Below are 15,370 nucleotides of genomic sequence, written 5' to 3' on the forward strand. Positions count from 1 at the left end.
TGTATTGTTAGGTGAGCGCTTAAGTTGTTTCCAACAATTTCTGGGAGACCATCTATGAGGAGATCATTTTTATGCTGTTGTTGGTTTAGGAGTTTGTAATGTTGTTTTAAAGAATTTAGTTATTGCCGTATATAACAATAACAACAATAATAACAATGCAGTGCTTTTCTGGTGAATTTAGTCTTATTCATGTGGCAGATCTCTCATATTATGTATACTACTTGTAGCGCATCTGCTCTTCAACAATCATTCTACACTATCATCATTTACAATTACAACCGGAAACAAGCCTACATTTAACAAATTCCGAAAAAAAAGATAATAACTTCCGCAATTAATTACTATAGAATTATTATTCTGTTTCCTCAAACTATGAAGATGGCCATCAAAAGCCATTTTCTTCACCACCTAGAAGCCATCCATTTCATTGACCAGCAATATGAATTCCACCATTCCCATCCCACAGTTGATCGTCTACTCTTCCTCATGCATCTTTGGGCAGATGCCATAGAAAGGGTTTCAGAAACTCAAGTGACCACTCAGCACCGTTTTTGCTTCTTTGCGTAAAGGATTAAAATCAAGTAGACGAGTATAATTTCTTGGTATATTTAATGTGTAGTGGAACTAAGGTAAAAAAAATTCAACATTGTGTGTGTGTGTGTGTGTGCGTGCGCACACACGTGCACAAATTTTTTATTGCAATAAAAAACACCTTAACCATCACGCCTAAAATTGATAAGAGACAAATTGGTTACTTGTGGAACTGCACATGAACTTTACTGTGATATCTCGTTTTATGAAGAATGTCTCTGCTGTCTGTTGACATTGTGACTAAACTATATCTCAAAACTTCTTAATGAGTGATTAGAGGTGTGCGATAGTGTTCTTATAACGGACTCATTTAAAGCTCTCAAGAAAGAATTTCACTGAGAACTTGTTGCGGAGAAGCCCAAAAATTGTTGCTGTGATTCTGATTGTTGACAAGGTAACTTCTGTAGGAGAAAATGTTTATTTTTTGAGGTGTGACGTTAGACATTCTCAGATGCAATTACCTATATCTATTATCACTTTCTTTCTTAAAATTCGTGTACAATTTTATACGAAAATGGAACGAATGAAGTCTGTGGGCGCATTTCCGGCGCGCATATTTTTATGATTTAGCGTTTAGATGTGTTGCCGCTGCTGAAGAAACTACGCACTCTGTGGTCATACATTACCGCCAAATACGATTGGTAGCACTCTGGTTTGTGTCGAGGAAACGTTGATTTAGATATCATACGTTTATTCAGCAATGAGCTTGTGGTTAGATAAGCATCGTCCCACAACGTTATCCAAATTGGATTTCCATAAAGGGATGGCAGCCCATATTAGAAAATTGGTAAGCATTAGGTGCAAATATCTTGTGCTATACAAAATGAAAACGCACCAAAAGTTGTCCCTAATCTGATAGTGCTCCTCATCCCCTCCCCCATTTCAACCTGCAGTATTTGGAGGCCTGTACCCTTTACAGCGATCTATTTAATTATGTTCCTCCTTCCCTAATTTTTCCCCCCACAGTTTTCTTTGCACTTTACGTTTAATAGGTAAACGTATAATAAATAAATAAAACCAAGCATATTTATTACAAATAGTGCTTTCATCAATGTTTCTTCATTTAAAGACAATAAGAATATAATGCAGATGACAAGAATTGACTAGTTCCATAGTATATAAAAATTTCAATCCAGGAACGTTTTTGTTTAATGTTTACTATTCAATGTGAAATGCAGAAACTTCATGGGAAGTCTGTTCCATAGAACCCAGGGAGATGGAACAAAAGATGACTGTTAGTAATAGATTCAGTGAGTCTGTTGTTCAAAAGAATGTTGGGCAGCTATTGTTTGTGTTTCTGTAAGTTTAGTAAAAATGGGGAGCATACTGTACTGTAGGCCACTTATTTATCCTTTGTAAATTTTTTTAAATTATTATATGTGGCAGGTGAGAGAAAGGGGGGATGCATATATGCACATTATGTAGGCAGTGGGAGGAACTTAATGAGTTAGATATTACAATAACCAACCTCGTTGCATCAGGGGCAGGAGAATCTCAACCTAGAGAGACAAGTAGTGTGATACAGGATGAGAATAACGAGCAGAATAGGAATGAAAAAATAAGAGTGGGGACTGTGGAAGGCTTGAATGATTGTGAAGTTTTTGGAGATTGTCTTGATTGGAAGGATGAATGTGAGTAAGAGTGGCTAACTTGCAGAGGGAGATGAGCTGAAAAAGGAGGTGGGATCTCGGGAATGAGATGAGAAGTATGAAAGATAAGGTGAATCAGAGTAGGAGGGAGATAGTTATGGGAATGTTAGAAGAGGAGAGAATAGAAACAGTAGAAAAGAGGGAATGAGAGAGATTTATGGGAATGATAGAAGAGGAGAGAATAGAAACAGTAGAAGAGAGGGAATGAGAGAGTTATGGGAATGATAGAAGAGGAGAGAATGGAAACAGTGGAGAGAGGGAATGAGAAGAATGCGAGGGAATGCTGGAACCAGAGATAGAGTGATGCCTGGACAGCAGGTAAGTAGGGGAACACAGACAGAAAGGGTTAGGAGAGAGTGAGGGATGCAGGTGAGCAGATGAGAGGCAATATAAATCGGGTAGTACAAAAGAAAATGCAGAGAGGAAAGATTATGTGTGTGTGTGTTACCCAGGTATGATAATGATGAGCTGAGCAGGAGAGCAGGAATAATGAATAGCATAATGGCCAAAATGTGTCAGAAGAGAGGATTGCAATATGTGGATGTTTGGAGGGCATTTGAGGACAGAAATGAGCTGTTTGTGAGAGACTGCTTGCATTTGAATGAGGAAGGACATGGGCATCTGGAGAGATTGCTGTTTTCTGAATGAGTCGGTGTGTTGTCAATGCAGGGAAACTAGAGTTCCCAGGGTGGATAGTAGCAGGGATGGCTTCTTGTGGGAATGGATGCTTGGGGGGGGGGGAGACGACATCAGGTAACACTGAGTCCAGTGGAGTCTGGATAATGGAGGGGATAATGATAGGTATAGAAGCAGTGATATTTTTATGCTTTATACTAATGCCAGGAGTATCTGGAATAAAGGAGATGAATTGGTGGCGCTGATAGCATCGGTCGCGTGGCTAAAGATTATTGGGATCTCTGAGACGTGGTTGATGGAAGATGAAATAATAACAGGAATAGAAGTAGCAGGGTACAACATTTCTTGGCAGGATAGGAAGGGTAAACATGGTGGAGTACTGCTTATGATAAATGATGACTTATATCCTCTAAGAATGGAGGCTTTGGAAGGCAGTGACACTAATGGTGTGAGGTAGAGATGTGAGGTGGGCAAGACAGGATATCGAGTGGAATGTTGCTGCAAGCCAAGGAGCACAGAGGATGGGGAGCAGGAGATGTTTAGACAGTTGAGCTTGGCAAGTGCAAGAAGAATGATTGTTATGGGAGATTTTAACTACAGCAGTGTAAGTTGGGAAGAGGAAAATGCATGTAGTAATAAGGGAATTGAATTTCTGGAATTCTTGAGGGACAGATGTCTTAGGCTACATGTAATAGAGGGAACAAGAGGTTAATTTTTTTTGGATTTAGTCATAGCATCAGAAGAGCTGATGACATCTCTTCCCCTTGTTGGAGAGAGTGATCATGTGGTTTTGACTTGGAAGATGAATAGACATGCTGGAGTAGCAAAGGAAAGAGAATATATGTGAAATTATAAGGCAGGTGATTATAATAGTCTTAGATATCAACTTGGGACAGTTGCATGGAGGGCAGAATTAGAAGGCCAGGATATCATTAGTGCTTGGGAAATTGTGAAGGAATATTTGTTAGCAGCAATAGTAAGCTGTATTCCACGACTGAAGAAGAGGACACAATTTGGTGTAAAGTGGATGACAAACAATATCAAACAGGAACTGCAGGTGAAAAAGAGGTTATGAAGGAAATATAAGAAGAGCGGTAGAGAGCAGATGCATGAAGAATATAAGACTCAGGCCAAGAGAGTAACTAATATGGTAAGGAAGGTGAAACTGGAATATGAGAAGAGATTGGCACTAAGATCCAAAGATAATCCTAGGAAATTTTTTAGCTATGTGGCTAGTAGGAGGAGAAATGATTGTGGAAAAATGACACTGTGGGATAAAAATGGGAATAGTGACTGATGCAGAGGACATAGTGGAGTTTTTCAGTAAACACAATTGGAGTATTTCATCCTGTAGAAGTAAGTTTTAATACTAGAAGGATAGGGCAAGTTCGAGGTTTAGAGGTGCAAGAGGAAAGTGTGTTCCAAATACTGAGTACCCGGATGTTTGTAAAGCTGTGGGACTGGATAGTATTTCACCGTGGGTTTTGAGAGAATGTGCTAAAGAACTGACATCTCCATTGACCTGGCTTTTCAATGAAAAGTCTGGCTATGGGAAAGGTATCTAAGGAATGGAAAGAAGGTAAGATAGTGCCATTGGATAAGGGCAGTAGCAGATATGAACTATAGGCCAGCTTGTGTTTCATCAGCAGTTAAGATCTTGGAGAAATGATATTCAGTTGTTTGCATATGTGAAGCTGGGAAGGGTTATTAGTAATAGTGCAGATGCGGCAGCCCTGCAAGGGGATTTGAATAAACTAGACAGATGGGCAAATGAACGGGGGATGTCAGTTTAATGCAGTAAATGTCTATTCTCAAATTTGGTCCCCAGGATTTGAAGGGGATAAATTAACTGTGGAAAGGGTACAGAGGTGGATAGCGAAGATGGTTTCAGGATTGTACAATGTTAGATATGAGGATTGGCTGAAAGAATGTGGACTGCAGGGTAGATAGAAGAAGAGGTGATATGATTAAGAACTTTTAAACTGTTGAGAGGTAGTTACAAGGTTGACACTGGGGAGTTCTTTTGCTTAGTGGAACAGTGGGAAGGACTGAATGACAAGGGGCCGTCCCTGGAAGTTGCAAAAGGAAGCTGAGCAAGAGGGTAATGAGTGGTTTCTTTGCATGGAGAGTGGTGAGAGCAAGAATCGGTCAGTGAGTTCAAGGAGTGGTATGATGGACTTTGTGTTTCCTAGGAAGGACCTCTCACGATGAGTCTTTTGGCTCCACGGAGGCCTAAATAATAATAATTATTATTTTGAATCATTTTGTTACTAAAAATAGTCCTAATCAAGATTGCAAGAACTTAACCAATTTTAGCAGACATAATAAATATACCAAATTTCATTAAATTTCATGTATTTAGAATTATTATTTTGTATCATTTTGAAGTATTTTGCCATAAAAAATACATTCATCTTCAAGGCCCACCTTTCCTAATTGGGTTGTGGGGGCAACAGCTACAAGAGGAACTTCCAATGGTCACGATCCTCTGCCACCAAGCTCAGGTGTTCTGGTGGGATTCCCAAACGTGTCCATCCAAGGTTTTGGGTATAATCTATGCAGCGAATCCTTGGCCTTCCACGTGGCCTCCCACCCTCTGGCTTGGCAAAGAGGGCCTGCTGAGGGAGCCTCTCTTGTGGCATTCTGACCAGGTGCCCGTACCAGTGTAACTGTGATCTCTCAACACGGAGAAGCAGCGGTTGAGTATTGAGGGTTCCCGAATTGCAGAGCTTCTGACTCTGTCGAGTTTTGTCAGCCCCGCAACCCCTCGAAGGAACCTCATTTCAGCCGCTTGGATTCGTGTCCGCATTCTTTCGGTCATTACCCAACTCTCATGACCATAGGTGAGGATAGGGACATAGACTGTATTGAAGACAGCCATCTTTGCCTTCTGGCTTAACTCCCTGCTTCAATACTACCGAACAGCCAAGGTCCCTCAGTATTGAGCTTTGTAAGCCAATTAGAGTTTCTAGCTCTACGTCCTATTTTCCATCATTCGTGAATATGGACCCAAGGTATTTAAACTTCTCCGCCTGCCTCATTGGCACCACTTACATGTAGAGTGCACTGGGATGGTTGTCTTGAGACCACAAATGTTTCAGTTTTGGCCATACTGATCTTCATTCCAGCGTCTGCACAAACAGCTACAAACCTATCCAGGGTTCACTGGAGGTCATCTGTGGAAGAGCTAAGCAGAACTAGGTCATCTGCAAAAAGCAGATGCCCAATGATACATCTTCCAATTCTGACTCACTCACTGCCTCGGCTGAGCCTATCAATCCAGTCCATAAATATTATGAAAAGGAGGGGTGACAGAACACACCCTTGCGGAGGCTAACGGAAACTGTGAAAGGTTCAGACTTTGTGCTGTTTACCTTGACACAAAACTCTGGGCATTCACTCAGGGACTTGATGGCAGCTAATAGTTGGCCATCCACTCCATACTCCTGTACTACTTGCCAAAGCTTATCCCAAGGAGCCCGGTCATATGCCTTCTCCAATTCCACAAAACATGTGTAGACATTCTTGGCATGTTCCCAAGACTTCTCAAAGACTTGCCTTAAAGTGAAGATTTGGTCAGTTGTGCTTCTACTAGGACGAAAGCCACATTGTTCTTCCTGGAACTTTGACTCAACTATGCTCCTGCACCGTCTTTCCAAGCACCCAGCATACACTTTCCCAGGCAGGCTGAGCAGAGAGATGCCACGATAGTTACAGCAATCCTTCTGGTCTCCCTTCTTGAAGACTGGTATCATTATGCCTGTCTGCCATTGCTTTGGTGCTCGCCCAGATATCCAAGCAGCCTGACACACTCGAATCAGCCAGAGAACACCGTCTTGATTTAAGGCTTTCAGCATTTCGGGCCGAATTTCATCATCGCCAGCAGCCTTACCCGATTTTAGTGATTTTATTGCTAAATGGACCTCGTCTGCTGTGAGACTATACATTGCCCAGATCTGCACCTCTTGGATGTCCACAACTGCTGGGCCACCGGTTAAGAAGGCTCTCAAAGTATTCCCTCCATCTGTGGAGGATATCCTTCTCGGTTGTTAAAAGTGCACCATCAGTGGCATTAATTGCCCTTGCTGTGCACGATTTCCTCCCTTGAAGGCGGTGGATGGTCTGCCAGAATACTTTGTTTGCATTTGCATAGGATGAGTCTAATAAAGTTACCTAAATTTTTAGTAGAGATCTTAAATATCCAGAGACATAAATATAATTTTTTAATTCTGAGAATTTTTGGTTCCAACCTTTATTTGGGCCCATTTGCATTTTCATCCTTTCCTGTCTGGCTTAGGTAGATTGAAGTAAAGGTTTTGATTCATTTGAGTTTAAATGAACATTGTTGTAACACAACAGATTCAGCCTAGACTAAAAGAAAAAAATAAATAAAAATTTTATATTTGCTTCCAACATTCATGGCTTTAATGTACACAACTTTCATTTCTACTTAGACATCTGAACTAAACCTCAATTAAAGCTCAGGTTCACACAGAATCAGCTTGCAGCATCAGCAACACTTGCCACATCAAAAATCCAGCCTACTTTATTCTTGATTCCTTCAATCACGAGGGTGAGGAGTGGTGCTCTTGCATTCATCAGATCTAGCATCTTGTTAGAACGTTAACCCTGAAATTCTTTCACTTTCTGATTGGCTCAGATGTCTTTATTTCAATTGATTATATTAATTTTCTGTCTTTATTGCTGTCTAAATTCCTCAAATAAACATTGACTTGACGTTTTTTAATTATTTTCGAAGCATGTTTTCTCTGGTCCACATACCCAAACACATGCTCAGACATTTTACACCTGTGATTGTGTTTCTTTCCAGCACATGATCTGTCAGGGTAAACTAGTATTATATGCTACTTAGTTGGGAAACCTGATTCATTATGGGTCTGCATCTCTGTAGGATATTGGAGATACCTTTTGGGCATCACCTATAGTGTATGCAAGACGAGGGTGGGGGACTGAACAGAAGCAGAGGCCCCGCTCTGGGAACCAAACATAACAGTGGTCACTTCAGCCCAAGATAGCAGCTCACTTGGCAATCATCCATTATCTAGGACGTATCGACATATATTTTTTTTTTTTTTATACTGGCAGTAGTGCCTAAGGTTACCAGAACTCCATTTCTTTAAATAGGCTACACCAGGAGTCGGCAACCTTTTCGGATTGAAGAGCCATTTTTGAAATTATATCTGTTAAAAAAAATTTAGGGAGCCGCACGCAGTGATGAGTAACCAATGGTCTGCAGGTTGCATGCGGCCTTCTCAGGTTTTGTGTGCGGTCCACGGTGTTTGTTTTGTACAGCAGAATTAGTATATTTTAATTAAAAATATTTTATGAATGTTGATTTTTACATGTGGATTTATTTGTGCAGGTTAAAAAATTAAAATATAGCTAAATAATGGAAAATAAATTAATACTTTCTTATCAAAGAAAAAGAAAATATTTATGCGGATCGAACCGAGTATTTGATTTACTATTTAATTACTGATCATTGCTTTAAATTTAGAAACTACATTGAAAAATATTATAATTAAATTATTTATTCAGTTTTTTTATTTTTTTTTTTTACAGTAACATGTTATCATACCTGTAAAACACAGGGGTGGCATGTCACATAAAATTATATGATATTTTTAAATATTAAATAAAACAAAGATTTGCTCCTCCTTACAAAAACATTTGTATAAAATCCAATAACATATCTATTTCTTTAATTTTTTTAAATTTAAAATATCTTAGTATGACTTTTGCTGTTGAACTTCTTGGGATAGTTTCTCAATATGCGGCGAATACGCTGTAATTTTCATTTTCAAACATGACGAAAGACTCATTTTGTTTAATAGGTTTCTCAACTTACTTTTAATAAAATTCATATCAGAAAATATTTGCTCACAGAAATATGTCGATCCGAAAATCAATAGAAGTCCAAATGCGTATGTTTGAAATCACTAAATGTAAGTGTCCAGTAAAGAATTCCATGTGTCAAATACAATCTAATCTTGCTTTTTAAGATCTTCTATTTCAGACCATTTTTTTTGTATTGCAAGGGTAGAGTTTTGTCTTTCCAACTCCTCCAGGTCAGCTTTAAGATTTCTAAATTTTGAATTCCACAAATCCTGGGTTTTCAGGTCCTCTAACTGAAGTTGATATGCAGCTTCATCAATTCCAGCAAAAGGTGAAAAATTTAATTTGGTAGGATTAATTTCAAGTGGTCGCAATAAAAATGACATAGTTGCCTTGTTCTTTCTAAATTCCTCAAATCTCCCATTAAATTCAGATTGCATATTTACCACAATTTCTTTGAAAAAGGTTAAATTTATGAAATTATTATCGGCTTGTTATTGTTGATATTTCTTCAACATAGGAAAATGTAATAATGTGCCTTTCTCTAAGTCTGTCACAAACAAATATAATTTTTGTTCAAACGAAATCACTTCTAAAAGCAAAACTGCTGTATTTCTCTTTCCCTGTAGTTTCTTATTTAGTGCGTTTAAATGGGAAGTCATATCCACCATGAAGTAGAATTTTTGTAAAATGTAAATAGAATGTAAAGAAGGATTATCGTGTATGATTTCAAAGAGTTCAAACATGAAAGTATTACATTTTTCATCATCGCATATATTATTTTCAATTGTAAAATATCCTTGACTTAATGTAAGATGTCCTTGATTAAATGTAAAATATCCTTAATTTATTGCAAATGCTAAATTTAGGGTTTTTAGTTTCTAATTAAATAAATAACATTCATTTTGCATTATTCAAAAATAGACTGTTTAATAACAAAAAGAGCCGCAATTATTCATTCAAAGAGCCGCAGGTTGCCGATCCCTGGGCTACACCATAGATGGCGAACCTATGGCACATGTGCCAGAGGTAGCATGTCAACGATTTACAGGTGGCATCCTTTTATATGCTTATAAATTCAGCTTTTTTTTTTTTAATTATTACAATAGGTACAAGTTATTTTGTTTTACATGAGAGAGCAGCTATGATGACGTGCATATGATCTGTGCGGTATTAACAAAAGATCATGCAACCCAAAGATAAAGGCAACTGACAGTTGTTGAGTCGAAATGCTAATTCTCTTCAACTGAATTCATAACATCTGAAACTATCATAACAACATTCGCTATATATTTCTTAGTTTTAGCACATTCACGACGGGATGTCGTTTATCGTTCTGACAGAACTTCTCATTACCGGTGGGCTCAACTCACACAAAGTTTCAACCCTTGGTTGAATTTTATTCCTGCTTGCAAGCGAACTCACACACGCATTATATGCATAGTGACCATTATTATTATTACGGCTATTATAGCCTGTTTTTGTTTAGGAATGTCCCTTATTTTAAATACATTGGCTATTTTTACTCAAAAAAATTTATATATTTTAGGGCATTATGGGTGAGTATTGAAGGCAATTATAGCAGAATAAAAGAGGAAGAAAAATTTTGTACATACCTTGTTTTGATACTAGGATGTCTTCAAATTCCATGTTCCTTCCTGCTGAAGGTATAACAAAGGGGAAGGGAGCATGGGGGTCTGTTTTGATGTGGGAAGAATAAATTGGAAACTCGGGTTTATTTTAATAATATATATATAAATATAAATATATATATATATATATATATATATATATATATATATTATTGTGTTTAATTTTTTTGGAGAAAATAAAGGACAAATCAGAAATTGTTTCATAATAATAAAAAAAAAAAAGATTGCGTTTATTTGTTTCACTAAAACTAAAAAGCTTTATAATGTTTATTATAAAATATAAGCATATACATAACATTTTAAACAATCATATTATTACTTAAAAAAGTTTAATTTTGGTACTTTTCACAAGAATGAACTTTATTTTTAATAAATCAGGTTTGTGTTTCAAAAATTCATAAAACTGTATACAATTGATGTCGAAGTTCCATTTGGTATAAACGAATGCTTTCAATGTTTCGATTTTTAATTGGTTTTTTTCACTGGTTCACATATTGTTCACTAATGAAAATACTCTTTCAGTGGGGGGCATTAGATCCAGGGAGACATAAGCAAAATTCGACGATTTTTAAAATGTTTTTAAAAGATACCTGTTTATCTGCGAAATATTTAAAAATTTCAACCCATCTAAGTCGGCAGGACTCGTCATTTTGTCATCATTCTTCGATCTTTACACTGGTGACATACACTTTTAATACACGAAACTTCATCAGATAGTTCGCCGTCATTTATGTTTAAGTTCCAGTGACTGGAAGGGAACAAAACACTTTCCTTGATCTTCGCCTGCAGAGGGATTTCTCGTAGTAGGACCCATCCAAATACTTCCATTTCCACGAAACAGCTATCCCAGTTATTTAAATAATCAATGCAGGTTTGGTAAAATTTATGAATTGCATCTTTAAATATGTTGGCATCAATATTCAATTTACTATTTCAATTCACAAAATAAAGGACAAAATGGCCATTTTAGAAAAAAAAAAATCTAAAGGACAGAGCAGTGAAATAAAGGACTGTCCTCTTAAATAAAAGGACGTTGGTCACTATAATTATGGCATGTTTCAATTTGTGGTAGAATTTTATTTGAAGTAAGCCTTTGTGATCTGTCATAACGATATGTAGAATTTCACATGCAATAAAACAAACACTTATTTCATGTATTTGAAAAATTATACAATAGATTTTAGTTAGATACTGTGTTTAAGTGCAACATATGGTTTTGCTTGAGTCTATACAGCATAGTTTCTGTGGGAGGGGACAATAATAGTGCAATTAGAGAACAGCTGGAATAAAAACTGCTCTAACTAATGAATCACACTATTTGTTGAGAAATATATTACACAGACTGCAAAAGCCTCTGTACCTTATTTGAGATACAATAAAACTACACTTGTTTTTCTTGCATCTGCAGTATAATGGCTGTTGGGGAGGGGTTGTTTTTGCTCAAAATATCACCTTGATGTGAATATGTTTAAACATTTTTCGTGTGCGAGGTAATATGCAAAACTTGATGTCTTTTTTCGTAAAGTAAAATCGGGTGCGAGTTATACATGAGGGCATGTTATATTCGAGTAAATATGGTAAGCATTTCTCCGGTAAGTTGACATCCTTCTGCTCCTTCCCCTGCTCAGCTGACTTCTATGGTGAGTTACAATGCAAAAATATTTGCTCGCTACTGTTTTCTTTCTTTCTTTCCTTCTTTTTTTTTTAAACCAACATCATTAAAATCAATTTAATAATACAATAATAAATTTTACACTGAATAATATTATAAATTTATATATAAATATTATAAATAAAATAAAATATTATTTATAAAATTATAATTATTTATAAAATATATAATATTATAAATTAATTAATTTTCTATTAATTTTTCCCCTACTAAAAACTGCCTAGCATGTCAGCAACTTGATTTGTAAATTTTTGGCACGCGCCAGCACGACAGTAACTCAATTTGTAAACTTTTGGCACGTGCACATAAAAAGGTTCGCTACCACTGGGCTACACTAACAGCAAAGTGGGGTGGTTAGCTTTGCTAGATTTTGTAAGTTATGCATCATCATCAGCTCATTAGTATGTCAGTGGGAATGCTGTTAAAAAAAAGAATAAAGTTGACAGCTTGGCAAACAATTAACAGCTTACCTAAACATCAGATAGCATAATGTACTTAATTTGCTAAATTATACTTGATAAGCAATTATATACCAGATTACCAGCTGTGTACTACATTGATGGAAAGGTACTCCAAGAGATTGATGAAGCTAGGGACTTAGGGATGTTGTTGGTAGATAGGGAGATGAAGTTCAGAGGACACATTGCTAAGGTGTCCAAGATTGCACATAGGATTACTTGGTTGTTGAGGAACACACTGACATCCAGAGATAAAGAGGTTATTATTCCCCTTTATAAAGCATTGATACTTCCACATTTAGATTACTGTGCTCAGGTCTGGTCACCTGGATTCCTTGGAGATGAGGAGGCTGTGGAGAGGGTTCAGAGAAGAGTGACCAAGTTGGTGAGTGATGTAAAAAAATGCTCCCTACATTGATAGATTGAGAGCTTATGGGTTGCAGAGATTGGTTGATAGGCAAAGAAGAGGGGATATGATAGAAACATTTAAATTACTGAAAGTTTTTTATAGGATTGATGCAGGGGAAATGTTTCAGCTGTGTGATAGTAATGGAAGAAAAAGAGGTCATCCCTGGAAATTAAAGAAGAGTGTGGTTAACAAAGGTGTCAGAACAAGGTTTTTTGCCTGGAGGGTGGTGAATGAGTGGAATTCATTGCCTGATTTAGTTGTGAGCTCTTCGTCTGTAAATGAATTCAGGAAGAGAGATGACAGTTATTGTTTTGCTAGTTTGGGTCTCCTGTGATGAGTCTACTGACTCCATGGAGATACCCATAATAATAATAATAATAATAATATTCTTGTTTAATCCTTTACCTAAATGTAAGCAAACAAAGTATGCATGTGAAGTATCCTTCACAAACTAGGCTACTTGTACATATGCTGTTGACTTTACATCATTTGCCTCAGTATCCCATAATGCATCACGATATGAATGGGTTTCAGCCTTTACTGAGGTCTCATCAGTGTGATTCAGGCCGATGAAGACACTAAGGATGATTGCTGATAGTTGCATTTGATTGTTTAGTATGTAATGAGTGGAAAATCTGTTTTCAGTAAGGAAACTCATATAAGTCCTTTCAGTTATTCCTGTTACTGAGAAAGTTAAAATCCATGTTAGCATCTTTTAGTAACTTCAAAATATATTGTCTTGATTTTTATATTCAGCAATGGCCAATTATACAGGGCTGATCCAAAAGTTGTGCATATCATAAAATAAACTTGTAATTTTCAATATTATTGACATACTTTATATAACTAAATTGTTACAAACAGTTTAGTTGTATAAAGTGGATATGTCAATATATGTCTTACAAAGGCAAAAATAAATAATGTTACTAAAGCAAATGTTCAAGGCCACCTTGTTCTTGAATGCGGGTGCATGATCTTTTTATGAAATCGAAGACAACACTTCCATAGAATTGTTGGAATTGGTGACTGCTCTGATTGCTTCATTGTTGTTAGTCTTCAGTTTATCAGTTGTGTGGAATTATTTTTATATGCCTTACCTTTCAGGCAACCCCATAAAAAGAAATATGGAGGTGACAAATCTGGTGACCTTGGAGACCAGTGTCCTTCAGAAATCAGTATCACCAAAAATTTTTCAAAAATTGCTTTGTTTCATTTGATGTATGACAAGTGGCACCGTTCTGCTTAAAACAGCAATCATATTCTCAACCTCAAGGAGAGCTACAAACTGGTGGTGATGTCCTGGCACAGTGCACTGTTCAATGTCGTCTCAAAGAAAATGGGTCCACCAATGTGACGGTGTGATACACATCACGTTCCTATTTTCAGAGAATGCAACAGCATTTCATGGAAAACATAAGGATTTTTCAGTGACCAATTTCTGTTATGTTGGCTATTGACGTATCCACTTAGGAGAACCATGCTTCGTTTTGTCCATCATTGTCCATCTTGTGAACTCCATTTTCTTCAATTTCTGAACTGAGTTTCTAAGACTTTTTGAATGTGAAACATTGCAACACATCTACTGCAGTCACCTTAGCTTCAGTCAAAATGGAAGATCTTCCATGCCACTGTTTGTCTGCAACTTTCAATTGTCTTTCAATCAGAGCTGCTGAAGATATTCAGAATTTTTCCTGCAAAAGTTTTGAGTCCTATGATTTCCTGTAAAATTCCCCAAACTTTGCATTAAAAAAAAAAAAAAAGGCTAAAAATGATAATTTGACTGGCAGTTAGCAGTCATGTTTGGAAGTTATAGCATAGAGTTACACTTTCTCCAGTTATTTTTTGGTTATTGTTGTTTGAATGCTGCCTACATGACCAATTATGCCATCCTGATTGGTCATATTAGGCAGCATCTGTGCCCTCTAAATGACATGTTGGCCCCAATCCCACTTTGGGTACAGATGTTTGTGATTGTTTAGATGGTAAATGATTTTCATAGTCCAACATGAGACAATCCTGTTATGTAACTGGTGGAAATGACTGTGCATTCATTCTTTGAAGCATGGGAGAATATTTAGGAAGGTAAACGTCGATTGTTACTGAAATGTGATTGCCTTTGATTTAGATCACAAGTTCCCAAACTTTTTCGGGCCACCGCCCACTTTGCAAGACATAAATTTTGTAACGCCCCATTATACACACACATATACATGCTCTATTTTCTCATTGACATAGAAAATTGACATCTATTTCTATCTGACATGGTAAATTTTCAAATAATTAAATAATTGAAATAGAAAATTGATAAAAAAATTGATTGTGTAAGATGGGCATAAGATGAATTAAAATGCAATATTTAAATTTTAAATGATTATCTAATCGCAAAATCACGAAAATAATTAATTTTTAAATATATATTTTTAATTTCTTCTATAAAGAGCCACCAA

General features: G+C 36.8%; 1 protein-coding gene across 1 annotated transcript in view; it reads left to right on the top strand.

The window, feature by feature from the left end:
* Positions 1–1,226: 1,226 nt before the first annotated feature.
* Positions 1,227–15,370, top strand: part of RfC38 (replication factor C subunit RfC38) — a 145,789-nt gene continuing 131,645 nt past the window's right edge. Inside the window, exon 1 of the mRNA XM_090392632.1 lies at positions 1,227–1,378. Coding sequence (XP_090248758.1) covers positions 1,292–1,378 — 87 coding nt within the window. The 5' untranslated portion in view covers positions 1,227–1,291. The remainder of the gene's footprint in view (positions 1,379–15,370) is intronic.

The sequence above is a fragment of the Typopeltis vanoorti genome, chromosome 5, assembly GCF_054136105.1.
Source record: "Typopeltis vanoorti isolate ZY-2024b chromosome 5, IOZ_Tvanoo_1.0, whole genome shotgun sequence".
NCBI classification, from domain to species: domain Eukaryota; kingdom Metazoa; phylum Arthropoda; class Arachnida; order Uropygi; family Thelyphonidae; genus Typopeltis; species Typopeltis vanoorti.